This window comes from Talaromyces amestolkiae (assembly GCF_001896365.1).
Source record: "Talaromyces amestolkiae strain CIB chromosome Unknown scaffold14.1, whole genome shotgun sequence".
NCBI lineage: Eukaryota > Fungi > Ascomycota > Eurotiomycetes > Eurotiales > Trichocomaceae > Talaromyces > Talaromyces amestolkiae.
The window spans coordinates 716,536-743,674 of NW_024468050.1; the positions used below are offsets into that span (position 1 = coordinate 716,536).

Here is a 27,139-nt window from a genome sequence, read left to right on the forward strand (position 1 = left end):
GCTACAAATTTCAAGGATTGGAAGCACAGTTATCCATTCATGATAATAACCACTTTGCTAGCAGCTAAAGACTAAAGCATGGAAGACTGGAGGTGCTCTGTGACTCGGCATAGCCGCGCCTTCCATGCTAGATGAGATCAGCAATGTCATGTAAGTTGAAGTAACTCCAGGATCTTGTAAAAAAGTTAATGCACGTAGCCGTAGCTACTTACATAGACAGGCATGAACGATGCTCGTTTTCTATCTGACACGCATGATTAAACATGTTCATGTCGAGCGGTTGCTTGTCACTTGAGTTTCACTTTGAGTAAGTATTTCGTGCGTTGATGTTTCATGTTCAATTGAGTTGTTATGTAGGAACCTGTTGACGGAGTATACAAGGTAGGCGCGTGACCATGGTAGGGAAGAGTGGTGTGCGTTCCTGCAGGGTCCAGTGTTTGTCCCGACCGGTTCGTTTTCTGTTTTCACGTCAGATGATCTGTAGGTGTGTCCTACGAGTCGTAGGACAAAGAATCCGAGATTAGACACAGAAGTCATACAACTGACGCATACTGTGGAAAATTGCTTGTTGAGGCTCAATAAGCAATGTCATCAAGATTCCGTACATACATACGCAGTACGTTCCTAGTACGACCGGATCAGCCCTAAGTCTTGCATGCGGAGAGCATAGCTTGGAATAGTAATAGTGATAATGATAATACAAAATTGTGGTATGATATGTCCTGCATCATAGTTTTAACATTAATTTCAGCTATAAAAAATCTCAAGTAACACGGAATACGAATCGTAGAAGGTTCGAATGTTTCATCCAGACTCAGAGCTGACTCGGGATGGCCCAAAAGTTCGGTCAGTCAGCAAGATTCGAGAGCTAGACCCGAAGATAAGGCTATAACAAGTCTTATCTCTAAACACAGAAAAATGACAGCCACAAAAGAACGGTGAGCTGGAGAAGGGGGGCGTGTCTCGGTTTATGTTACACATACACACGCAACAAGGAGCTAATGACGTGATAATGGCTGACCACCCTACCATAGCTAGTCAATCCATGATGATCATGACACTCGTTTCAGCGGCAAAAGAGGATTTTACTTCATCATGATTAGTTCGCGAAGCAAGGGGGTGGTCAGAAGAAGAAAATCCTGCTGGTGATGGTTACACAAAAGACGGACGGTAGATAGACAATTAACTAGAGGTAGGTATCACAGCGTTGGTTTAAAACGCACATATGTATGTCTATGTACTATGTAGCTGTACCCTTTTTTTTTGGTGGTTCACATGCATATCAAAATGTTCCTTGTAAGAGCGGTGTGTAGGTGGTGGAATCTAAAATGTATCAGAACTCGAAGTTGTTGAGAGGCAATGATGGGTTTGTGACTGGTCATATGTATGTATCCTGTTGGTATTGGGATAGTCGCCGGGTGTTAGTTTAGGGTTTGGGATGGCACGGGTTATGGCATCGGTCGACGATGTCTATGTAGTCCGTACAAATCTACAAGTGAACATGTAGTTTACAAGGAAACTCTTGGCCGCCCATTAAATTCACTAATACAACGAAATGTCATATTAATAGGCGGCTCATGGACATAAAACGTATAAAGGCTAGCAGTTAGCGATTAAGTTGATATTAGCCTCGGCGCAAGACTACGTAGTACTTCTCCGTAGTTATGTACGTCTTACTCAACCAAATGCACCGATGCAAAATCTAGAACTTCTCGAAAAACCTTCCCAATCCTTCTTCACCGATATTCAGACCTATATTCAGACCGAGAAACCAGGTCAAAAGCAAAAAAACGCGCGCGACTCATGAAAGAAGCAGGACAAAAAGAACGCTAAATGGCATTCTTCTGCGTTGGTCGCTTGTGAACCAGTGGCCTCCCTCCAAGGAAGACTCAGCAAAAAATGCAAGGCTAGAACAGAACCCTGCTTGGCGGATCCCTGTCCCGCCCCACCATCATGCATACAATACGTACGGAGTACATGATACTAGAGTCAGTGCATCGACCGGGTGCTTCCCTGTACACGACGAGATAGCGAGCAAACGGATAACCCAGTTCGTCTAGTGGTATTCTCAGTGCGGAATATACTTGTCACGGAACAATCAAAGTGGTTTCTGTTCGTAGGTGAAGCTGGAAGATAGGCACGGCGGCAAGTGAAACAGCCTCAACTCGACAAATCAGCTGGAAGGAACAGCCAATCCGATCAGAAAGACCAAGTAGACCGAACACCTGACTCAAGCGTTCTGCTGCTAGAAAATCTGATCGTGTTTCATCTGATATCCTTACCGCTCGATACGGCTATGTGATTGGCCCGCGTCGATCATCTATATAGCCGCCCGTCGACTATGGGTGACACTGACAGACACTGACAGACTGAACGGTCCAACATATGCCAATGTCAATGTACGCATAGTGCATATCCTCGTGGCTTTACTCAGTTCTAAAGATGGCATGTATCACAACCCCATCAAACAGATCTCCAATAGCTTCGTGGAGGTTACCCGAGTAGGCTAAAGGGATATGAAAGACACCAGTGGATTCTGATTCTGACTGATATTTGCTTTTTCTAATTTCCATCTCCTTTCATGTACAAATTGGTTGTGTCTTGGAGTCTCTTCAGCCGGCCAATCAGAACGGTGCAATGGTAATGTCTCATTCTGTAAGTTAGTTGCTCGGCTCTTCTTCGAATCAGCGCCGGACTTGCACTGACCGCTGGTTAGCGAGCCCTAAACGTGTAAGGGTAAACAAATCGACACTCTCTTAGGGAAACATGCAGGGCCCGAAAACGCAGCAAATAATCTCAGCTTCCCAAGATAAATTTATATGGACTTATTAATAGACTCATTTCGACACGAATACACCTAGGTATAGAATCTGTAGATACTGACAGATCGTGATGCACGATGCGGTTCCGCCGTCGATCAGCCGTCAGCCTAAAATAATCTCTTGTACATACTACGTACACGGAGTACGGCGCTGATAAAGAAGAGCAAGTACTAACTGAATAGAGATTGTATTCCGTATTTCCCGTTCCTTGCACAGAACTACACATGGCAACAACCATGACCAGCCAACCAATACTCGCATAGTACGTAGAAGCTTGAAAGTCAAAGATCGTGCTACAATGCTGCAAATGGTGTGGTACGAGATGGTAATTTACCAGATAAATTAATACCGTGTTAGTCCTCCGTAGTATCGCTCGTACCCCTCAACGCCCGAGTAAAAGCCCGATCCAGCCCAGTCCCGGCCCGTTCAAAGCATCCCTACATAACCGTGTAACACGACGTATTACCCTTCCGCGGAGCTTCTTTAGCTATGGTGTCCTGGCTGAGGATGGCTGTTTCTGTGTCTCTGTGTAGGTTGATTATCGATGAAGGCGGACGAATTTACGCTTAATTTTTTCCATCATACTCGATAGGCTTTAGGTTCTGAGGCACTGATAGTAAGGCTGCGTTGCTGCAAGGGTGCCGCTCCACTTGACGAGAGCTAGTCCGTGCCTACTGCTAGATAGCCGTCGCTATCTCGTCAGAGCGCAGCAGGACCAAGACCAGTACTAGTACATACTTACGGCGTAGTATTCGTAGCCATCTCCTTGCCTCAGCCTTGCCATGACCACTGGAGTGTACGGACCCTTTGTAACATTGAACGATCACTACTCCGTACCTAGTAATGTGTATTGATTACAAGCACGTACCCCATACGGTCTAGTGCAAGTTAGGGTTATCTTCATCCAATCGCGTCGTCCCACTGGCGCCATCCGTCGCGACAACGCATCTGGAGAAGTCTTCATACGTGGTGCGTATACAACAATCTGATATTGTGACGGGCGATGTACTGAGTCTCAACAGAACCTTTTGATGGCACTAGAACGAGAAATAGCTATTCACCAAAATTGTCGACAAACTCAGTATGAGGACAGAGTTCTCCACTCGAACGTTCCGTTCCGACCGCGGCCGATCGTACTGTATGTAACGGTATACTTCTCGTATTCGGCCTGTATCTTTACTTATTTACAGGCCATCATCCCAGCCTCCCGCTAAAACAGAGCTCAGACCAAAAGATCGACCGGTCTTTCCCTGTTGGGTTTCTGCTTGTACGATAGTACATATACACATACTAATCATACGACTCCCAGGCTCAGAGACGATACACTGATACGCCTACTGTAATTTACTCCAGCGACTAGTTCCTCTCCAACCACTTTTCCCCCACCTCTCGTTGCGTTTCCAGTTTCTCTCTCGTCGTCTGCACTTAAGTTAGCCGGGTCGTCCTGCATGCACTCGACCAAGGGGGTTCCCCAGCCGATCACGAAGCACAGATACTTTTGTTTCCCTTGATGTTCTTAGCAGCAGCAGCATCATCATCCTGAAGTCTTTGCTCTGTGTACGTACATCCCGATCTCGCTGAGGACCATCTTCCTGAATCCCAAATATTATCATCCCCTTCTCCAATCACCAAGCTGCCCCAATTATACAGTCCGCCGGAGATCGATCTGCCTTGCGTTCCTTCTCTGCTGGCAATTGGCACTGACAGTTTTGGCAGTTGCAACCTGCCCGCCTGGCACCTGCCGTCTGCTGCTACTGCTCCCTGCTCCTGCTCTAGCCCGCCGGCCGCCGCCGCCGCCGAAGCTTCTTTCCTCTCTTCTCTCCGTCGTCCCTTCTCTCTCTCTCTCCCTCACTCACTCTCGAGATCAGATCATCTCAAGTGACCTGCTCCAGCCTCTTCTATTCTTCTCTTCTATTTCCTCCCTTCCTTCACGCTCACTCTCTCGGCTCTCCACTTTCCCATGTATTGATTGATTGATTAATTGATCGATCCACTGGATTCGTACAGTCCAGCTGCTCCTGCCAGGGTACGCGCCATTTTTATTTCTCTTCTCTTACCTGATTTCGATTTCGTCTGATCTGGACCCAAACTCCTTAATTCAAGCCATCTTATTTTTCCTGAGATGTGCTTCATTTAACATGCTCGTTTCCTCTCCATTCGTCCCACTAACCTTMCCTTCCCGCCTGTACATGCATTTAACCTACCTACCCTACTTCTCCACCATCTGGTCTTGTTGCGCGATTGACTGCGCTTGCATCTGGCAATAGTTTCTGCTTATTGCGATTTGACAACGTATTCATCTATCAAACACGAGAAAAAAAAAGACACCCGCTCATGCTTATTCAACGTTGATACCTTGTTGTCGCTTTTGCTGTGTTCCGCTCATCAACTTACCTACCCGCATTATAGAAAACTCAAATCGCGTTCTCCGCCGATAAGAGAGAAAACGTCAAGGAAGAGTCAAGAGAACTGCCTCGACAGTTCCTCTTTCTACACGACCGCTACGACCGTTACGACCTGCGCTTACGATACGATCGTTTGATTTATTCGTTTTGTTTCGATACATTGTGCGTTCTGCATGTTTGACGGCTACAACTGTGACTCGCATCGCCCGTCTTAGATTTGATTGTCAACATTTTCGACCGACTATTTAGCCAGTCAGTTTTTTAAGCGACAATTACGACGAGCGATAAAGAAAAAGTCCGAGATCGATACGTGATTAACCCGCTATTTTACGACCTTAAACGCAAGAATTTACGACGTCTTCGTGTGGCATATACACATACATACATATTTTCAAAGCAGCGCATTGTGATTTTACGAATGTCTACATCTTTGCGCGCTGTCCGCCACGAGACCAAGATATAATAGCGACGAGAGCCAGCATCTCCGCAAGAAAAACAAACCAAAAGTCTGTTTTAGTTCGCATCTTGCGATTCATTTCCAGCGTTCCGTCACGAAGACACGAACTTGCTACGATCACCCAGCACGTTGTTCTGCATTTATACAAACGTCTACCAAGGAGACATCAGAAGGAAAGAAAATCCTCAAGGCATAGCTGACTTTCGGAGAATACCGAAAAGCTGGAGCTTCCGTCGATTGCCCAAGTTCATACTCGTGGTTCCGTCGACGTTCCGTGGTTCTACCGTGACCCTCAAGAAAAACACAATTTTCCCAGATTGCCATCTGTCCCTTTTCAAGTAGACCAAAGCCTCCCATCGCAGGGCGGTTCTCGCGGTGTTGTGACTGAGTACTCAGTCTCCGAACAAGGATACTCTTCTTTTCCCTCTGACACACCTTCAGAAGACCCCAAAATGAATCAGACACAATCATACATGGACGTACATACGTCACACTTTTCCTCGCCTCAGCCCTACGGCTCGCATGGAGCAACAGCTGGCGGAATGGTGCCATACTCGCATTATCAGCAGCCGCCGCCTCTTCTGCCACCTGGATCTGCTGGTTACCCGTCGACACCGGGCTCCTATTCTTATCCATACTCTAATGGCGTTGCTTCAACCACACAGCCGGCATCTAATTCAATTAGCAGCCAGGTCCCGGCTCAAATACTGCCTCTGCCAGGTAAGTTTATCCATGCCTCTCATCACATAGTTACCTTTTAACATGATTTTCAGCTATGACCAGCCATACTGTAACACCACATGGATATGTCAGCGGAGCAGCACAGTCCCAGCAGAACGCTGTCCACGATCCAACTGGTCAGACTTGTCCGCCAGGAGCTAAGCCGAGAGTAACCGCAACCTTGTGGGAAGATGAAGGCAGTCTCTGCTACCAGGTTGAGGCCAAGGGTGTATGTGTGGCCCGACGTGAAGGTGAGTTACTTCCTTTCTGGAATTATCGAGCTTCGCTAATATCCGTTAGATAACCACATGATCAATGGTACCAAGTTGCTAAATGTTGCTGGTATGACCAGAGGCCGTCGCGATGGCATACTGAAAAGCGAAAAGGTTCGCCATGTTGTGAAAATCGGTCCAATGCATCTGAAGGGTGTATGGATCCCATACGAGAGAGCCCTCGATTTCGCCAACAAGGAGAAAATCACGGACCTGCTCTACCCATTATTTGTTCACAACATCGGTGGTCTTTTGTATCACCCACAAAACTCTAACCGGACCAACATGGTCGTTCACGATTCGCAACAGCGTAGACTTGAGGGCAGCCAGAGTGCTCGAACCTCCCAAGGACCCCAGCCTCCTACACTTCATCACCACCACTCAATGAACGGTTCCGTTTCTGCTCACATGCCACAAGCATCGGCTTCTTCCGTCACCCCTCAAGCAAATGGCCGGCCAGATATGAATCGTGCTCATACTTTCCCCACTCCTCCAGCTAGTGCATCCAGCTTGATCGGTATCCCTAACCAAGGCAGCACTTACGATTGGAACAACCAGAACATGAGTTCTGCCGTCCAAACTTCTCAAAATGTCCCTATCGACAATGGAATGAACAATACGAGGTCAATGCCCACAACGCCGGCCACCACGCCACCAGGAAACAACCTTCAGGGCATGCCGCCATACCAGAACCAGCCCACTTATGACAGCTCTAAGTCATACTATTCCGCAGCCCCCTCAACACAAGGTCAATACGCTTCGCAGCCGCTACCTGCCCACTCTCTCACCTATGGTCAGCCCATTATGAAGGATCTTGGTTCTGGAAGACCGTCTCTTGGTTCTGTTGAACAGGAGCACGATGAGGTCAAGGTTGACCGATACAATCAGCCAAATGGTCAAGTCAACGGCACAGAGGAAGAGAACGGCCAACAGCAGGAGCCTGAGTATGTACAAGACAATGTCGCTGGTTCTTATGCAAGCCGCAATTCTTATACATACACTACCAATCCCTCGGTATCCTCGCTTGCTGGAGACCATCAGCTAGGCGGGTCTCCCTCGCATCAGAATGGTAATGATAGGATGACACCGCGTACTGCAGGCGCCAACCCACCACCGCAGTGGTCTCAGGGCTACAACACCCCTCCAAGGGTTGTACCAGCAGGTAGCATTTCCAACATTGTCAGCGACMCCCGGGGAGCMCCTGCCGGCGACTCATACGCTCCCAGCACTGCATATGCATCGAACTATTCTGGCTATTCGTCCGTGAATGGGCCTTCTATGGGATCCACCAAAAGAATGCGCGATGATGAAGAAGACCATTTGTCGCGACCCGATGGTCGTGAGAATGAATACGAGTCCAAGCGCCGCAAGACTTTGACGGAGCCCCCTGTTGGCGGCGCTTTCATGCAAATGCAGCAGCAGCCCGTTCCGGCAGGAGGAGTGATGCGACGCCGCTGATTTCAAGCAAAACCACCACCGACTTCATTATAATCAGCCTAATTATGACCTAATTATGGGGAACAAAAAATTAAGGGTCGAACTAATCAAGAACCGGTCTTTTTCGTTTTACATTGTTGGTAACTCTCTCATTGATTTTTAGAGGGCAGATTTCCTTTTTATCAAGTGACTTTTCACATTGGCGTTTCTCTTCGATTTTTCGGCTGATATATATATTATCATTTGCCCATGCGACGAAAGTCGTGTGCGACAATGGTGATGATTGTGTGACACGATAAACGCTGGGTATTTGTCCGATACTCGCCTTGATTCATGTCGGTGGGATTTTTTAAGTCTCCACTTTTCGTTTGTTTGCCTTTCTCTTTGCTGCTTTTGTGATTTCTCTGGGCACGTCGCTTGATTTGTTCCAACAAATTACTTCTAACGACCATGATGATACGAATTTCTTATGATGCCTGTCTCGAACGGGACCTGATGATGACTTGATTTAACTGTGCGAGTTTTTTTCTGCTTGTTGTTGTGTTTGAAAGACGTGATGATTGTGAAGATGAGACGAGACGAGACGTGTTACCAGCGTACTAGGTTAGATACCGGTACATAAAACTCCATTCATTATTACATTTCTATAAAAATGACTGTAAGTTCCATCCAGTAAGAACATACAAGACTAAGATAATCGATTATCCCGGATAGGAAAAACAGAAACAATGATGCGTATCGATAAGATAACGGACCAGTCTTGGCGCACCCGAATTCTCCATCTAATCTTTGGTTCGGACGACCAAGTTCTTGGAAGAACTTCGACCTTCCCAAATAAAGGCTTAATCAGACGTGTTCACAGCTTACAGATTATCTTGGCAATTACATCTGTTCCCACCGTCTCGCGCAGCTTGAGCCCACAGCTAAATAAAGCAATGTCAAACCCATCCCCAAACAAGAAACCACCCCACTCCCAACCGCGCAACCACCACATCTTCGACCCTTGGAACACATCCTCAACGGGCCATCAACGTGCTGAAAACCCGTATTCGCGAACGACCGAATGGCGCGATACGCGCCGGGAGAAGTTGGCGCGACAATTCCGATCCGACCATCGTACAGCACCATCATCGAGGGATAATCTGACTGGAGGAGGAGGAGGAGGAGGAAGAGGGGAGGAAGGGGAATGGAAATGGATGTCCGCACACGAAGCGACGAGGAACGAGCTCGGTGTAGCGGATATAAGGCGGTACATGGGTATATCAAAGCCACACCCACAAGCTCAGCAAGGCCAACACGGGCTATTGAAACCGGAGCCGCAAGCACAATCGGAACAGCAGCGTCAACCGACGATGAAGGAGAAACTCGCATTCGAGCCTGCGACTCTACCACCACCGTCGGAAATATCAAGACCTACAGAAGAAGGAAGGAAAGGAATCTTCGCATCATTGACATTCTACATCAACGGATCTACATACCCGACCATATCAGACCACAAACTCAAACGCCTAGTTGCCGAGGAAGGTGGTAACATATCGCTGTATCTAGCACGGAAATCGGTTACGCACGTCATTCTCGGCGCTGCCGCCAGTTCAAGTCATGGTGGTGGTAGTGGGAGGAAAACAGGTGGTTTACTTTCAGCAGGTAAAATGCAAAAGGAGGTATTGGCAAAAACAAGCGGGTTTGGGAAAGGGGTTAAGTATGTTAATGTTGAATGGTGCGTTATTCCTCTCCTAGCTTGGACGAGTTGAGTTGCTAATAGTGTTGGCTGGGTAGGGTTGTTGAGAGTATCAAGGCTGGGAAAAAGTTGCCCGAGGCTAGGTTCGCGCCTTCTTCGTCCTCTGCATCTACGAATGGGCGAGGAAATGGGTTGGATAGGTATAAGACTATTGATGGAGTAGGAGGAGGGGTGGGAGTACCGGTTGGACAGAAGAGTGTGTATAACATGATTAACAAGTCTAGTACTACGAGAAATAATGAAGATATTGGCTGAATCGTGTTCATTCAATTCGCTAGTTTATCAAATCATTGTCCGCATTGTAATCAATGCCATTCCATGGACATAAAGTCAATATACATAATCATCAGGGTATATATGTACAATTATACTCGCTCTTCGTCAAACAGAAATCTATATATGCAGTCGTAGCCTAAATAAAAGCGTCCTCCCGAACTAATCGTTGCGTTCCAGCGTCGTTGCTTGCACTACTACTCGTGCTGCTGTCACTGTTGCTTCGTGGATTTCGTCGGCCGTGGCTGGCGGCGACGTTGCGGCTTCGGCTGCCGCTGTTGCTGGCATGGCTATGGCCCGGACGACGGTAACTATCCCTATACCTCCTGCCGGCGGATGATGATGATGGGGGAGAAGTTGAGGATGACGAAGAAGGTAGCGATATGACGCCAAATTCTGAAGGGTTGAAATCGTGCTCGTCGTTATTGTCATGCCCGTGCTCAGTTGAATATGCGGGCGGGCTGTCGTCCATGGGGACGTGGACGTAATCCGAGCCCGGGTCTCGGGAGATAGTAGTTGTAGGGCTGGCGGTATCTGGAATTGGAGGAAGGGGGTTGTTCATCCTCATTTTACCAGCAGAGACGGATGAGGAGCCTGTATTAGGGCGAGTCGTAGGAAGAGAGGGAGGAGGAGGGGGAGGTGATGAGATTCGGCGGATTGTATGATACCCACCGACCTGTCCGGACTGAGGGACGTGGCCATGTTGTTCATAGTAAAGATGTGTGTCTTCGTAAGGTGGGAAGGTTGTTGTCGAAATTGACGACGAGGTAGAAACTTGATGAGGTCGGGCGTTGTATTGTCTCTTTACGTCTTCCAGAGCCTTATCGATGGACGAATCAAACATTTCAGGAGACGACGAACGAATCATCTTCTCGTCAAGACTTCCCACTTCGTCTGCGTCGTCGTCTACGTCGTGTTCCATATTCGCTGATTGTCGGTCTCCCTTGACTAGACCAAGTCGTTCTTCCTCGGTAGCAGCCTTCACTGCACTGCGAGGTGTTGTGGTCCGCAGAATCCCACGACCAGGGCTAACTGGAGCGTGCGGCACATTCTCATTCGACTTTTTCCGTCCGAATAACGTTGTAAATGAGAATTGACGTCGTGCATACTGATGTGGTGGTTCAGGCGCAAGTCGGCTGCTCCGAGTTGGCGATGAGTCTGGCCGCTCGTCGGCCCAAACAATCGATCTAGGAGTGTTGCTACGTTCTCTCCCTGTGTGAGGCTGGAACGGAGGCTCCAAATGGCCATCGTTGCCGCCATGATAAGCAGTATCAACAGAATGCTTGTTATTGTTTAAAGCAATCTCCGTTAATGCCACTGGATGCACCGAAGTCTGCGGTTCATCGTCACCATGTAATTGTCTCCAATGGAGAGGGGTTTGTAAAATGGTAGACGCCCGACTGCGAACATCACTGAGGAACGAATGATTACCACTAGGCGAACGAGTCGGCATATCATCGTCTTCAGTGGGGAATCGAGTCATGCCCAAAGGCGGATGAGGAGTTCGAACAGAGCGGGCTGATCTAGGTGTCATTGTTGGATGATCTCCGATAACCGTCTTTCGTCGTCTGAGCCCATCCCACTCTATGATCTCGTTGTCACCCGGCTGACTTAATTGGTCCTCTTGTTTTTCCTTGAAGAATCGTTTCGCCTCTTCTTCTTCCATCTTTTGTCTGGAAACTGAGATTCGACGAATGATCGCTGCGGTACCTCGGATGGCATCCGCCTTTGGTTCGATTTCAGAGGCTTCTTGCTGGCTGACTTCCCTGATTTGGTCCAAATCACCTTTGAAGACAGCTGCATCGGGAACATCCTTGGCAGATTTGGATAATTGCAACAAGACTACACCCGAGCAGATAGTCAAAAAGCCCATAACCATAGTCACTATAGACATTGCAGAGCCAGAGAATCCTTGAAACAACACAGCGGATGTGACAATGGTCGAACTGGTGAACATGACGTAGTAGGTAGGAGTGACGAGAGCGGCGTTGAAAATATTCAAAGCTTTCTATATCGATATTAGCACAATCCTTCAACAGGCTTATGGTTTAGTACTCACGTTGAGATAGATAATCTCCGTCAGTAACGAGCAAATGACAAAAACAAGCAGCACATAGAGAAACCAGTGCTTGAACTGCGACTCTCCACGAATTTGCGCCAAGATTGAAGCCCCCAGACCCTGAGTTGCAACCACGCTGAGCCCACCGATCAAACTACAGACCGTGATGTAGACAAACATACTCTTCTTTCCGTAGCGGGGACCAACCCACAAAGCCACGAACAAGCAGCCCACAATGATGACTCCAGCGTATGTGAGAAACCCAGGAGCAATAACATAATGCTGCATTCCTTGAATATCACTGACGGAAGCTTGTTCGGGGGCATTCAGGGCGATTATTGTCGCTCCAATAATACAATTGAAACAGCCTATCTTGCCGACAAAACTGAGCCGCTCTTTCAGGAAGATCGCAGATAATATCGTAGTCACAACGACGGACAGGGCTCCCATGGGAGTAACGAGGATCGCATCGACGAAACAGTAGGCGACAAAATTGCATGTTTCACCAATAATCATCAAAGTCATTCCGAGCCACCACCAGAGATTCTTCAGATATCCGTAGCCCTCGCCAGCCTCCTCATTGTATTTGACGTTGGCTTTCAGCAAGCCGACCTTTTTGATGACGAACGAAACACCGATGAACAGTCCCGAGGCAATGGCGAGTGTGATACCGATCACTTTGTATACAGGAGGCTGCGATGAGCTGGCTCGAGCATACAAGACCTGGGCCTGGTCCATGGTCGCTGCTGTCATATCCATGACAGCGGAATGCGGCCACTATCGGCCTGTTGTAGGATTCGAAATCGACGCCGTTGCGGTCGACGAGTTGCCTTGTCGTAATATAGCGATACTTTAGGGCGATAAGTATTTATCCACGACGCCGGAATTTGACAAGAATGGATTTGCACAAAGGAAATTGGTGGCTGTCGGTAGTATAAGAGTATAAATGTGGACTCTGCTAGGCCATAAGTCTCTCGCACAAGATCCGTCACATGTACGACTGAAACCAACGTTCCGGGTGGCTATATGTGCAGATCGGACAGAATGGCGGGGAAGACGGAACGATACGATGACTTGGGCAGCGTAAGCTGGCTCGAATCCGTCACTTTTCTCCTCTGCTTCAATATTAAATCGGTATCGATAAGTGGACGATGTAAAGCAGAAAATCCGTCGGTGGAATCGTTCGTCGTAGTGACTCGAGTGAGAGCGTTATCGATAACGGTCTAGACAATCTGTAACAGCTGACGAAAATTAGAGTCACAGAATCGATTTGAGACGACGACGTCGAGTGCAAGGAGGTCCCAACCGATGGGAAAGAGGTTATACAAAAGCTCTCCCTGGAGAGAATAAATGGTTGACAGTTGTCGTTGCGAGAAAGGTGAAACAGGCCGTGTCAGAAGTAGGCGCCAATGCACGTCGTCAGCTTTGCCTTCCGTATGTCTCAGGCAATCAAGTGTCGACACCTTAATCCGTAACGCTGCATGAACTGTATGTACTCCGTGAATACGGAAGAAGAAGAAATCGAAAAGCGATCGAATTATCAACGACAGATTGCCCCTTAACTTTAGTCCTTACCTACGGAGCAGTCTTACGTAGCATTAACAGGTGGATATACAGCCAGCCCAACCACTCGACCCCATACTTAGTAGTACTCTCAGTGCGTACTCTCTGCTGTTGTCCAGGGAGACTATCGCACAGACGCCGCCGATAAAGCAGATTACGTCCCCACTAACTATTTTTGGGCTGTTCCCGCTTCTTTCCTGACTGCTGATTGGCTGTCCTTAGTAGAGACGAGTGGTGGATGTCGTTGTCGGGCGCTGATTGGCTAGTAATTCACGTGGCTTGTGCGATCTTGCCTCTTTGGGATTCCCAGCCACAGCATTACAGGACGCTATGCCTTTATAAGGTTAGAAGTATACACAGCCTCGACGGGTCTGGCCAATGGGAAGGATCGTCGTTTTAATCTCCGATGGCGATGTTGATTGGTGGGTGGATCGCTGCCATATTCGTTCGAGTCTTGCAAGAGTCCAGACTACAGACTACGAAGCATACAGACGACGTCACTCTTGTTGTTTGAGACACGGTGAACGCTGCTCACTACATCAGTGGCTTACGAAGGCCCTGTAGAATCTCTGCACAATGCTTCGTTATCATCTATCTAAATACATGAAATATGAAGGTCGAAAACACCAACACCCTCGTAAATAACCTTGGTATCACAAATGCAGATACAGAAAGAATCAAAAGGCCGTAGTTCATTATCCAAACCGGCCCCGTTCATCGGCTCGTAGTAGACATTATACATCAGTCGGACAGAAAGACAATCATCGCACGTTATATGTCGGCTTTCGTAGTTTGTCGACCACTGGTGGCCCGTCAACAGGATACGGCGGCCGGTATCCCCCAAGAGGAGCCTGCAGAGGACGGGGTACCGCTCCTGGAAGAGGCATTGTGATTCCCGCACTGACTCCATCATCGGGGTATGGAATGGGCGTCTTGGGCGGTAATGGCGGGGGKATATTGCTTTCCMACTCGGTACTACGCCGTGGTGACCCAGAAGATGCGCTGTGTAAAAACTCGCCCGACCGGCGTGGCGTGTTCATATCTGCGACTGGCGATACAAGATGAGATTCGTGTCCCAATTCATCGGGACCCATGATCGCAATCTTCTCGTCTGAACCACGAGGAGGAGGATGTGCGTGAACGTTCATTCGGTGACTTGCCGGAACCTCCTCCGCTGGTAGTTCAATCGCCATGGGGTTAGAGGGAGGTGCTACCACAATAGCAGCGGGAGGGGCAGGAGGTAATTGCGGTGCTGACTGCTGCTGAGAGTCAGGCAAAGTAGATTCTGCGCCAGAGCGGGATGCCAGACGGCGATGCATCCTTTCGATTCTAGCCAACTTGGATGCAGCATCTAATGTCATTCCTTGTACATCTGGCTTCGAAAGATATCGGCGCGTATTTGTGCTGATATCAACAAGGCGATTCCACTCGTTCATTCCAAATTCACCAACACCAACTTCCACATTCAACCGATAGTAATTCTCCTTCTTCACATTCCGCTTGGCCAGATGATCCGAGAGCATCCGTTGATGAGTATCCTCGCAACCCTCAATCTTCGAAATGAGTCGTCGTCGAGCTTCGGCAAAAGTTCCTAGAGCGTCGCCAAAGAACCCTTCCCACCATTCATGTTGCTGGTGGTTAGTTCCCGCTGGGCGCTTCCCGGTTCCAACACTAACAAAGACACCGAGCTCTCGGCCGGGCCATTCGTTTACGACAGCTTCATCAAGTGCTTGAGGTGCGGGGTTGAAATTTCCAGATCCTTCGTCAATAAATACATATTGGCCGATCTGTATAGGTTTGAAGGCTAGGCCAGTGGCCGAAGTAGCGCGGCCAGCCTGCCAGATCGTGCATTCAAATTCAGGAGGGGGTTCTCTCCTAGAATCGTAAGAGCGTAGTAAAACTGGCGGCGTGTTGGCCCTCGAGCCTTTGTATACCGCGGTAACAGCTCTATCGTCAATTAGACAAGATCTATGTTTCACTAGTAGGGATGGACTTACGTCTTTGTGCGAAATTCTCGATTGTCGTAGAGCGCAGCGTCCGGGTTTCCGAATCTAAATCCGTATCCATTAAAAGACATAGAGTTTCTTTGGCTTGTTGGTGATGGTGGTGCCCTTGACGTATTGGTCGAGCTGAAGCTTGCGCGACTCATACTGCGCTGCGGCACGGGTTGCATCGGACTGGCAAGCTCGATTGTACTGTCATTTCCTTCCGATTCGTATACTGTATGTTGACGAACACATTGTCTAATAGCCTCTTCGAGCTTGGAGGCCTTGAAAAGCGTTGACCGGTACGGGATCCCCGCTATCGTCTTATCGGTCTCGAACACCTTTTTGGTCATGCGAACATATACCTCCTTGCAAGTTTCGAGATCTAGTCGCAGTCGACCTAGCATGATGGCAATTAGCCCACCGGTTCCGGTGCCGACGATGAGATCGAAGTAGTCGCATGGTTTGGGGATTTGGTCTCGTCGCGGCGCATGTCCTTCGCATTCGACGTAGGTCCGGTACATTAACTCTTGAAGGAGAATAAGCATTGAATAACCCCGTACGCCACCTMCATCTACACAAAAGCAGTCAGTTTGATTCTCTTTTATCTTTCATGTTTCTTGGTTATCTTCAACAGGGCATGAGATTGGCGTACCTAAAGAAAGCACCCTCAGCGGCGGGCCTTTCGTGGTATCTTTCCTCCGTAAAGTTGTGTTGTTGTCCATGTTGTACGTAGCTTGTTAGACGCAGCGATAGCTGCTAATTGATAAGGGCCCCTTCGTATGCGATGTGATTGTAGATGGCAGATTCTGTAGATTTTCGCGAAGGTGGAAGTGCGCGGCTAGCTACCCAAGTCGATGAATCGGCAAGATCGGGCCACTGGCGAGGGGAGGGGACTCGTGACTGTTGCGGATCAGACGGACCAGGCGGGMGATCAGTTTCAGGTGTTTCACAGGATGTCGCTATATCGAGTAATAGTTACTGGACGAAGGGATACTTCTCTGAGTTGTTATTGTTGGAAGAAAAGAAACAAGTGACGTGATGATGTATTTGGCAAATCGGAGATGGTGTGGGGAGGGGTGCGTGTGCCTGGTGAGGCAACAAAGTAAGGCAAAGGCTAAAGCTAGTTTTAACCGCTCGAGTCGACCTCTGAACAGCCGTTGCTAGTACGACTCCAAGTTGCAGAGCACAACTTTGGTCAGTTATTTAAGACTGTGTTTATTCACTTAGTCTTCATGCGCCCATTCTGCGTAGGACAGCAAGAACGAAGAATACGAGCGTCGATTACATAATGGGGCGCAGCATACCCGTCCAATAGGAAGGCTGCAGGCAATTGTAATGTGGCGGTGCAGTGCCTGCGTCATCGTCTATTCTCCTTCCTCTTCTCTTCTTGTTACTCGCTCGACAGTACGGAGGATGACATGCGTTTCAGCAGCCTCGGCATGGAGACTGTAATCTGAATTACTTGCGTTCGAATGTTGGTACTCGAGCAGAAGTACCTGTTTCTTGGTTCGCGATGGGTGTTCCTGGACTTTTCCATGGTTGTGGTGAGCGAATGAGGATTGATCGTACGGAGCATGCCTGGGAGTAGCTCCATGGCATAAGATATATCCTGGATGGTCGAAAAGGGTTAATGATATCGCCAGTGTAATTGTGCAGCAACATAGTCTTTCGAGGAAACGTAGAACGACTTTCGACTTCCAAAGTTCAGTCTGCTGGATGATCTATATCTAGAATTACTTTGGCTTTTTTAGATGCGGAATGGCAAAATTTCCCATCGTCTTCTTGGTGGGCGGTGTGGAATGTTCTACTGACTCAGAATCCGGTTCCCCTTCTCACTTCAACTTTGGCGCCTTCCCAATAACCATAAGTTGACGACACATCTCAGAGCAAGATTTGAATTGCAGACATATAATATCTATGATCAAGGAGAATGAAGCTTTAATAGGCAGTGGTGATGGGCTATATGGACTTTCACACTAATCAACATGAGCTTGGATATGTCGGGGTGCCCGGACTGCGAGATCCGGCGGAAATATGAGACTGAATACAGGGCACTTCTCCAAGAAATCGTCGCGCTCAACGACGTCGACGCTCTGAAGAGATATATTGAAATAAACCTCCGAAGGGTAGTAACGAGTCCCTTTTACGTTGCCGCGGGGAAAAGAAGCACCGCACCGAAGCTCTTCGCAGACTCATTAATCATTACGAAGTCAACTTCAATGTAGATGGAAATAATCCTACTCCAACACTGTGACCTACCGAGTGAGGAACTTCGTTGCTAAACACTGCCTGTTACGGGGCGAATTCGGAGACAGCGTGTCTTCAATGGATTGCCAAACTTCCACGGGGATCAGTCGACGATATTGATGCGGTTCGCCATTATCAGATGCCGCAGCTTCTTTGCATAATGAAATCTTAGCTAATGGATCAGTGGCCTCCGTACTTACCAATGGTACCGTGATCTTTCAAGCCGAGGCGAGAAATTAATCAAGATGCTCCCCGATCGAGGAGCTTGTGCTCGTGATTCAAGGAGCAATGAATTTCCACATACTGTCGGAAGAGATGCAAATATTGTCATGATGCTGGAAACTTGATATAAGGCGCTGCATGATATGGTTGCAGTTCAGGAAGTCCAAGACTACAGCAGCAACATGATGCAACAGACACCAGGTGGCGAAACACCACAATAGCTGCTTGAGTAAACAAGAGCCAAATGGTGTGACGCAGAAGAGCAGCGTAATAGGTTCTCACACCCAAACGAGAGTACTGAGAGTACTTAGCAACGTATAGTTTTGCAACGTTCCCTTCTAGCTATGGCTTCCGAAGCCCTATAGAAGCTTATTAACCCATGCTCTATGACCTGATCAGTATCGGCCGCTGGCTAGATCTGTGTGGAATTCAGGACTTGCCGTCCGCTCAGCCGTATGCTCAATTGGTCATTTGCTTCGGACCCAAATGCCGTGGTGGTCACAGAACTCCGACCACCTTCTCTCGACAATCATATTACAGGCGTATATTGGGGGCCTTTGAGCAGCTGTGGGATGGCGTTCATAGGGTACGCATAATAATGTGAGAGTCCGCATGTTTCGAAATGTCTTGTCTGTCTACGGCGAACTTGAATGGCAAATACATCGATATTCATACCCAATGAGTAAAAGATTGGAAGATAATGTGACAGTGGACTACACGGGCTTCTATATCTATCGATTTGACTCGATATTCATCAAGGTGCAGAAGAACGGCAAGAAAGGGGTTCCGTACGCGGAAATAAGAGTAGGATTCTGATACTTTAAGCTCTTTCTGCTACCCTAAGCTTCGCATTTCAAAGAAGACGATCATCCATCCTCTTCATCACTATCGATATAAGCCATTACATTTCTTTTTCAAGCACATACGACCATAGGGTGTGGAGAACAGGGCTTCCCGTCCGCTCAGCCGTACTTAAGCCACACGCCGGCTGGTTAGTAGTTGGGTGTGACCACCAGCGAATCCCAGCTGTTGTATGTAAACTTTTTGTCTCTTTTTTGCCCTAAAAGCAAGCTCTTATGTTAATGCTGGGGTGTTCCGGGTGATCCGGACTGCTGTGATTTGACTAGCGGTCCTCTTTCTTTTGCTCCGGAGCCAGTCGGTGACAACGGGATTCTATGGTCGATCAATCCAGTGGCGGATCTTTTGGTATAATATTCATTCTTTGAAATTGTTTCTAAAGAATATGCATGAATGTACGCAAGACCATTCCGTTTTAGCCTATTCGGCCACCTCTTTATTGAAAATTATTGGAAGTCAGCACTAGGTACAGCTCAGACATGCAGGCTACTTGCATATCAAGCTTTATGTACTCATGAAATACCATTCTGATAGTGCAGTGATTACTGGATTGGAAACTTTAATCTTTGAAACAGTCCCACATAACGTTCTTTGACGGGCGTGTGCCTGTAGAAAGCAAGTAAAGGATGGGGGAGAAAACAATCTGTTGGCCACGAATAAATTACCAGGACACATATGTCCCAATGCCCATGACCCCTTGTCAAGCATTGTCAGATATTCAGAAGATATTTCTCCAATTTACTGCAGATGCGGCTCAATCCACTGTCCAATCCATCGCGCCATCATGGTTCCGTCAATTGCCGGTGCGGATCTCAAATTTCTGCTCGCTTGTTCTGCTTTGCTATATTCCCACTTCTTTGTAATATGCACTTGACTATTGACTCCGAAACGTGTATCGAAGAAAGAAATGAGCTTCAAAGCAGGATTTACCTGAATTAAAGAATTCGTGGCCTTATCAGGAACATCCTCGTTGCTAGTCAGAATTGCTGACGCACTGGTTCGCAACTTCGAAATCCACTTTGCTGGGGAAACGACTTGGATAGAACTATTTGCTCGACTTTCGATAGATGCGATAATTGATGGCAGCAATGCTTTCCATGTTGTTTGATGGGGATTCAATATATGGAAGACATTGACACTGTGGTTGGGATCCCTGACATTCCCCAGGCTTAGTTCGACAATTGTATCCGCAGCAACATCGATAGGAACCCAGTCAATGATATCGTCACTCTCACTGCCTCTTCCACTCAAATGTTCTGGAACTACACCTAAAGCTTTTGAGCCTAGTATCAAAGCGGGAATCCAGTCAGCAGAGTTCCATCGACCGTTGCTTCTAGATGCCCCAGCAATTATGCCCAGACGTAGGGTCTTAACTTCAAGGTCATGCTTGGAAACTGCGTGGGCTAGAAGACGCTCGGCGATATACTTGCTTTGTGAGTAACCAATTGAAGGGGGCGCACTCATATCAGTAGTGACAGATTCAGGGATGCATGATTGATCGACACTCATAACCGAGGAAATCGATGAGATAAAAACAAATCGTGCTTTGAGTGTAGAGCGTCCACATAGTGAACATAAATTCACTATCCCTGAGAGCTGGGAATCAAATGTTGGCAAGGGGGCATTAAAGTTCACCATCCAAGCATTATGGATAATAAGTGTGATGCGTTCAGCGATAGTGGTGTAGACGCCTTTGAGAAGGCCCAGCGATTTTGAATCAGAAAGATCCGCTGATAAAAATGTTACTTTGTCTTTTGCGAACTCAGTAGGAAGACTTGAGTCTCGAAACTTGTTCCGCTCCTGCTGTAAAGTGGATGAGTCCACAGATCTATTCAGACAATAGATGTGGGATACGCAATCTTCTTGTAGCAGAGCTTTCAATATATAGGAGCCAATCGATCCAGTTGACCCTGTCAGGAGGACTACCTGCTTGATCGATGCATGAGCAGTAGCAGAGGTTGCGGTATCGAAAGGAAGTTGGTCTATCTTGTCGGTGTAATCATTCAATATACTAGACAAGATGCTAACCTGTTCCTCTTTTTGAGTGCTCTCCGGATTGGATTTCTCGGCGATCAGTTTTTTTAAATCTTGTGCCAGAGCAGTGACCGTCGGGCGAAGATATATCGTGCTGGGCTGGATTGTGCGTAGAGAGGTTTCGACCCGAAGCTTACGTACCAGCTGCAAGACCTGGAGTGAGTCCATCCCCCGCTCGAAGAAATTTTTATTAGCTTCGACATCAGTCCACTTGGTTGCCTTTAGAACTGCTCGTTTCGTAACGTTCTCTATAGCATCTATGTTCTCGAGATCTTGGGAGTGAGATGTTCCTAGAGTCCATATTTGCTCCACATCTGCATACAGCTGATTGATCTTCGTGGCATACTGCTCAAGAGTCGCACTGCGCCGTATTGAACCTTTCAGAGTCCTAAGGATTGGATTGTCTGGCTCTGTAAAGCAAATATGCGACGGCGATATCTGCGCATAAGCAGGGACGATACTGTTAGCTTGTTCAATTATTGGCCATATATCCTGAATGAACCGAGATTTTTCAATAGTGGTGTGAGGATATGCAGGATCTCTTGGTTGTATCAGTAGGCCGGCTTCGAATCTTTGAAAACCGAACATGAGGGCAGCTGAAATATTGGGATGCTTGCATATACTGCTTTCAAAACCAATAGGATTGACTTTTTCGCCATTGAGAAAGACTATGATATCGTCTAATCGAGATGCATGAGTCCAAACATCCGGCAATTCTGGATGAGGTGTGAATAAGTCTTTCGTACGGTACACATACAAATTTGGATATACGGTGAAAACGGTTTGGAATGGCTCAAATTCAGGGGAGCGTTCCCATATAAGCTCGAAGACGCCTTGAGGCAATGGGTCAAATTTAGCACCGACAGAAGGGTGGATTTGGAGATAGTTCCAATCCCTTACAAAGTCATAACCGTGCCGATACATTGTAGGTATAGGCCCACATTCGGATGAGCCTATCTGGGTCGTTAATTTGATCTTCGACGCAATGACATCGCCGAACACCTTTGGCAGACTTCCACCGGAATAGACCACCATCTTCAATTTTTTTGAAATCTCATTGAGCAGAGTGGTATCCTTGGATATTTCTTCGAGTGTCAAAGGAGCCACCGCTGCCCAATCTGCTTGTCTGTACTGAAGCATCTCCTGAAGCAGCTCCCCGTTGGGAGGAACGCCTGGAATAGGTAGTATAACGGTGGTGTTGTTGAAAAAAGCATTCAGTACTCCGAAATATATTCCTGCATTCTTGGGATCCAAGTCAGATTTCCTCCTGGAATTTACATTTCGTGGTCAACTTACATGCCCCAAAGGAAGAAGGAGGATACATCGATTATTCCCCGTGATATCGCTTAACATTTCATGACCAGCGGGGGCCTCTAACCCCATGTTCTGAATCATGCGTGACATGTACTCATGAGAAATACGCACCGCCTTGGGGAATCCTATTCAAGGTTTGATTAGAAGCGCAGAAAAGAGTATCTTTTTGTTCTCTTACCCGTTGACCCAGACGTATGAACGGTAAATGCGGTTTCTGTTCTCATCTCAGCAAGCCGATTGGTGAAAACGTAGTCCGGCTGTTTTTCATGGAGCAGCCTATGCAATGGAAGCAGTTCCACTACTTCCAATGTTGTTTCCGACAGCAATGACAGAACAGGTGCAAAAGTCTGATCTGTTATGAGGAGCACAGAGCAACCGGTATCCTCTAGAAGCTTGAGGTTGGCAGCGACACTGTTTCTTTCAGATATCATAAGCAACTAAACGAGAGCATTAGCAGAATCATAACATTGACGTCCAGAGACAGTAGCATATGCTCACATTGCAGCCCACTTTCATGGCTGCGATCAGGGCTATAGAGCAACGCGGATCGCTGCTAGCAAGGTAAGCCAGAGGCTCTCGGGTATCCCTTCTACCAATCTTTTTCTCAATTTGATGAGCAACTGCGTTCACCGCATTGGCAAATTGCCTGTACGTCAGCTCATCGTACCCATCGTTAAGACTGGTTTTCGACTTGGGATACTCCCCCCAGAGACTGTTGGGTTCATCTCGGGCTAGTTGATCCACGATAGTAGGTAGGAGGCTATGCTTAGCCGCGGCAGTTCTGCTATTAGGCATGATGACGATAAAATGATGAAATGAAGAGTACTCGTAATGTATGTTTTGTTCTTGTGAATGGGAAGGAGGAGAAAGCAAACATCGAGCACGCGGGAATAAGAGCAAGGAGACATATAAGACACGTAATTTCCATGGTTACACAGCGCTGGGATATTCGCCGGAATTGCCTGGGTAAGGATGCATCGACGAGTCTCATGCATTGCATATTGTACACCCTCCGATGTTTTCATTAATGGCTTTCATGCAGTTGGCAAGTCGAGAAATTGCATGGTTTCCTGGGAAAGTTGTTCTTGTGCTTCCCAAGCAGTCAGCTTCCTTCAATCAGCTGGTGCTCCTCCTTCTCTTACCGTAAATTACCGTAAATTTCTTCCTGATAGTGATTTAAACATACGTATTCAAAATTCGAAAAATCAATTGATCTTTTCCTTAATCATGTCGGCTCATGATTTAAACACTTTTGCTGCCACCACTTCCTACTACGACATCGAAAAGTGATATGTAGCCAAACCCGGAGACAGAAAATATAGTCACAAATCTGGAGCTACAATGTCAAGCTCAGAAGTGCTAGATGTCAACAGAGGCCCGGTGGTTATGGCAATCCTATGGACTGAAAGTGCAGTTGCGGTCATCTTTGTCTCTACGAGATTTTATGCAAGGACTATGATCAAAAGGATCAGTTGGGACGACTGGCTTATGCTAGTTACCCTGGTGAGTATTGCTCCCAAGAGTATGACTCGTTGAAACGATAGTGATTTACATTGCATCTCGATTGACAGGGATTACTCATTATCTGTGCAGCTCTAGCTACAGCCCAGTCCAACGTGGGCGGATATCGACATATACAATTCCTTTCTGAAGATGAAATCATCGATGCTCTCGAGATAAATTTCTTCCTTCGAGCCGCCAATATCTTGTCCTTCGCGACTGGGAAGGCTGCTGTGGGTAGTCTCATCCTCCGCCTCATGGGCCGCTCCAATCAGTGGCAGAGATGGGTAGTATGGATGGTCATGGTCCTGACCGCAATTATCAATATACTGAATTGCATATTCAATTTTGTCCAGTGCCGCCCGATCAAGGCGAACTGGAACCCAGATGTGCCGCATAGCTGCTGGCCCCCGCGGACACAGCTAGATTTTGCATATTTCATGTCAAGTGCGTCCAATAGTCTGTTTCACCGACATTTTTATCCAGTATTTGTTTGCTAATCTTGGTGCATCATCGCCCATGACTATAGGCGAAAACATCATGGCGGATGTGATTTTGTCAATACTCCCAGCAACTATCTTTTGGAACCTCAACGTCACCACCCAAAGAAGAATTTATTTGTCCGTTGTACTAAGCCTAGGCTCCATGTAAGCCGTCGTTTGCTCTTTTGTTGCTCTCTTTTCCTGACTGACTTCTTCTTATGCAAAATATAGGGCTGCTATTTGCGGCATTGTCAAGACAATAGAGCTCAATTCTCTTAGTGACGATGACTTCACTTGTAAGTGCCCGACTTCCGTAAATTGCTCGATTCATCCGTTCTTTTCTCCTCTGACTCATGTTGGATGATCAAGGGGGCGAATATGGTTTAACTCTATGGAGCATATCGGAAACCTTTGTCATTATATTCACCGGCTGTTTACCGACATTGAAACCCCTCTGGGACTCTATCTCGTACAAACAGTCCTCAAACGCAGATTCGGGTACTGACCATTCACGGCACTTGAAAGACTCTTATTTTGCTCAGCGACAAGGTTACCAGATGTTTTCCATGGCATCTCCAACAAAAGATGGCTCGCTTTTCCGCGATAATATGCTCGGCGAGGGGTGTCCGGGAGAGATTAGGGCGACAACTCAGATTGATGTTAGCTCACAATCTGTATCATCGGTGCTTAATTGTCATGAAACTCTCTTTGAATCTTGTTGCACTAGTCATGACGCGAAACGAACCGACAAAGAACCCATCATTTCATAAGAGAGCTTGTTGTAATCGAGAGAATTAACTTCCTGACGCCTCCCTTGTAAGCTCCACGAATTGATGCATGCATTTCCGTCAGAGGTCTAGTTTACACTAGAAATTGGCTTAGTTTAGCATCTGTACGGCTTGTCAATTATTATATGACCCATTTTCTAGGTACATACTTTCGAGCTAAACTGTCACCAAAGTAACCCCCACAAGTGCGGTTCTCTCCCAAAACCAATTGATAACACACAACTTGCAGGAATTCTAAACCAACACTGACAAATCCCCGGCTATCATCATCAATGCGAGAGGCCCGCTCCACTACATGAAACCACGAAATACATCGGCACAAACGCATTGTGTAACTCAGCAGTCAAAGATGAAATAGCGTGTCTAGGACACTATAGCTTACCTGAGACGGTAGACAGATCATTCTCCAGCAACTGTATTATATCCCGAACAGCGAATTGGCCTTGCTCAATGGCACCATCAATAAAACCTCGCCATCCAGCTGCCCAGTCAGCACTAGCGAAGATTATACGTCCATGAGGTTTTTGCAGCGCCTTCAGATACTTTGAAGTGGAGTTAGGTCCCCAACAGGCCCATACACCTTTGGCGTATGGATCATTCATCCAGTCATGGGTAGCATAGGCCTCGACATTGTGATTAGGATTTATGTCCTGCTTGAAAGCTTTCAAGATACTCCTGCTATCCTTCTTATCGGTGAGACATCCATTGTAACCAAAGCCGATACACCATGTGCCGGACGGACCTGAAGGCTGGGTTCCATTATGGTCGGAAAAGGCAAAGACAAAATCCGATCCATTATAGCCGTTTGAGGTCCAGAACCAACCTGGCAGGGTTTCTCGTAGCTTGAAATGGATCTTGGCCCCCCTGTTAATGTGCCCTTCTGCGATTGCTGCCTGGCGCATAGGGGAAAGTGGAGGGCTGAATTGAACGTCATTCAGGCAGTTACTATAAACAGTTGTCAGTTCTTATCCCTCTTTCTCTAAGCAACAGACTGACAGTGGAATAGTCGATATAACAAGCTTAGCTCTTAAAATTTGGCCGTGGCTTGTATTGATCTCCACGCCACCATCTCCCTGGTAGATTCCATTGATTGGGGTGTTGAATAAGGAGTCTCCGTTAAATTCGTTCCAGATGGCTCGGGCAAACGAAGTAATTCCTCCATTTCCAAGCTTAAATTTACCAGCAAGCTCAAAGACCCCTACCATGCTATGTCCTCCCAATGTGAACCAACGTAGTGCTTCAACAAAGCCGATGTCTTTTCCTGGAGCGCTGCCAAATGTGTTGAGATTTGATTCGAACAGCTCCTTTTCCCAATGAGGGATATCGTGTAGCTGGTTTAGCCGATCCTTCACACTTAGATAATCGTATGCCTGCCAAGGAGATGGTTGCCGCAACGGATCATGGGGGTAAGGCATAAGTGATCTGCTTTCCAACCCATCGATAGAGAAAAATCGTTGTGCCACACTCTCTAACACTGCCACGTACTTTTCGGCCGGCACCACCTCTAGTTGTCCTGGACCAGGCCTGAAATATTGCATTTCAGCTGCGGACGTACCAGCAGACGTCTTGAGGTTGCGATGTAGGCCGTATCGGTGGAGCTCAGCATAAAGATGTGGCTGGTTCCAGTGAACCCAGGTGCCTCCCATCTCGATCTCCTCGCCCTGCACTTTTGCTGTCCAGGTACGGCCGCCAATTCGATCCCGGGCGTCCACCAGTAGGACCCTAAGCCCATGTTTTTGGGTTAGATCTCGAGCAGCGATGAGGCCCGAAAATCCGGCACCAACAACAATAACATCATAGTAATCTTGAATACTACGAGATCCCTGCTGTACCGCGTCGCTAAGCAGACCCTCAGTTTCCTGGGTTGGTGTCCATAAGAATCCTTCTTTAGAACGTGACATATTGGAGAGTTCTCTATGACAGAATTAATTTGAAGAACATCTCACTTAAGGAAAACTAG

General features: G+C 47.3%; 6 protein-coding genes across 6 annotated transcripts; 2 read left to right on the forward strand and 4 right to left on the reverse strand.

Moving 5' to 3' along the window:
• Positions 1–6,136: 6,136 nt before the first annotated feature.
• Positions 6,137–8,134, forward strand: BHQ10_007190 (uncharacterized protein; the record flags this gene model as incomplete). The annotated part of the gene is made up of 3 exons (XM_040879859.1): positions 6,137–6,404; positions 6,458–6,655; positions 6,705–8,134. The coding sequence occupies 3 exons, from the start codon at positions 6,137–6,139 to the stop codon at positions 8,132–8,134; spliced, it is 1,896 nt and encodes a 631-aa protein (XP_040735694.1).
• A 914-nt stretch (positions 8,135–9,048) lies between these two features.
• Positions 9,049–9,864, forward strand: BHQ10_007191 (uncharacterized protein; the record flags this gene model as incomplete). Its single annotated transcript, XM_040879860.1, has 1 exon — positions 9,049–9,864. The coding sequence occupies one exon, from the start codon at positions 9,049–9,051 to the stop codon at positions 9,862–9,864; it is 816 nt and encodes a 271-aa protein (XP_040735695.1).
• A 399-nt stretch (positions 9,865–10,263) lies between these two features.
• Positions 10,264–12,942, reverse strand: BHQ10_007192 (uncharacterized protein; the record flags this gene model as incomplete). The annotated part of the gene is made up of 2 exons (XM_040879861.1): positions 10,264–12,132; positions 12,184–12,942. 2 exons carry the CDS (start codon positions 12,940–12,942, stop codon positions 10,264–10,266), a joined length of 2,628 nt encoding a protein of 875 aa, XP_040735696.1.
• Positions 12,943–14,507: 1,565 nt separating this feature from the next.
• BHQ10_007193 (uncharacterized protein) lies at positions 14,508–16,456 on the reverse strand (the record flags this gene model as incomplete). Its single annotated transcript, XM_040879862.1, has 3 exons — positions 14,508–15,693; positions 15,744–16,305; positions 16,387–16,456. 3 exons carry the CDS (start codon positions 16,454–16,456, stop codon positions 14,508–14,510), a joined length of 1,818 nt encoding a protein of 605 aa, XP_040735697.1.
• Positions 16,457–19,799: 3,343 nt separating this feature from the next.
• Positions 19,800–23,204, reverse strand: BHQ10_007194 (uncharacterized protein; the record flags this gene model as incomplete). Its single annotated transcript, XM_040879863.1, has 4 exons — positions 19,800–22,337; positions 22,392–22,534; positions 22,588–22,846; positions 22,908–23,204. The coding sequence occupies 4 exons, from the start codon at positions 23,202–23,204 to the stop codon at positions 19,800–19,802; spliced, it is 3,237 nt and encodes a 1,078-aa protein (XP_040735698.1).
• Positions 23,205–24,004: 800 nt separating this feature from the next.
• BHQ10_007195 (uncharacterized protein) lies at positions 24,005–27,080 on the reverse strand (the record flags this gene model as incomplete). Its single annotated transcript, XM_040879864.1, has 3 exons — positions 24,005–24,285; positions 25,562–26,124; positions 26,176–27,080. The coding sequence occupies 3 exons, from the start codon at positions 27,078–27,080 to the stop codon at positions 24,005–24,007; spliced, it is 1,749 nt and encodes a 582-aa protein (XP_040735699.1).
• Positions 27,081–27,139: the final 59 nt, after the last annotated feature.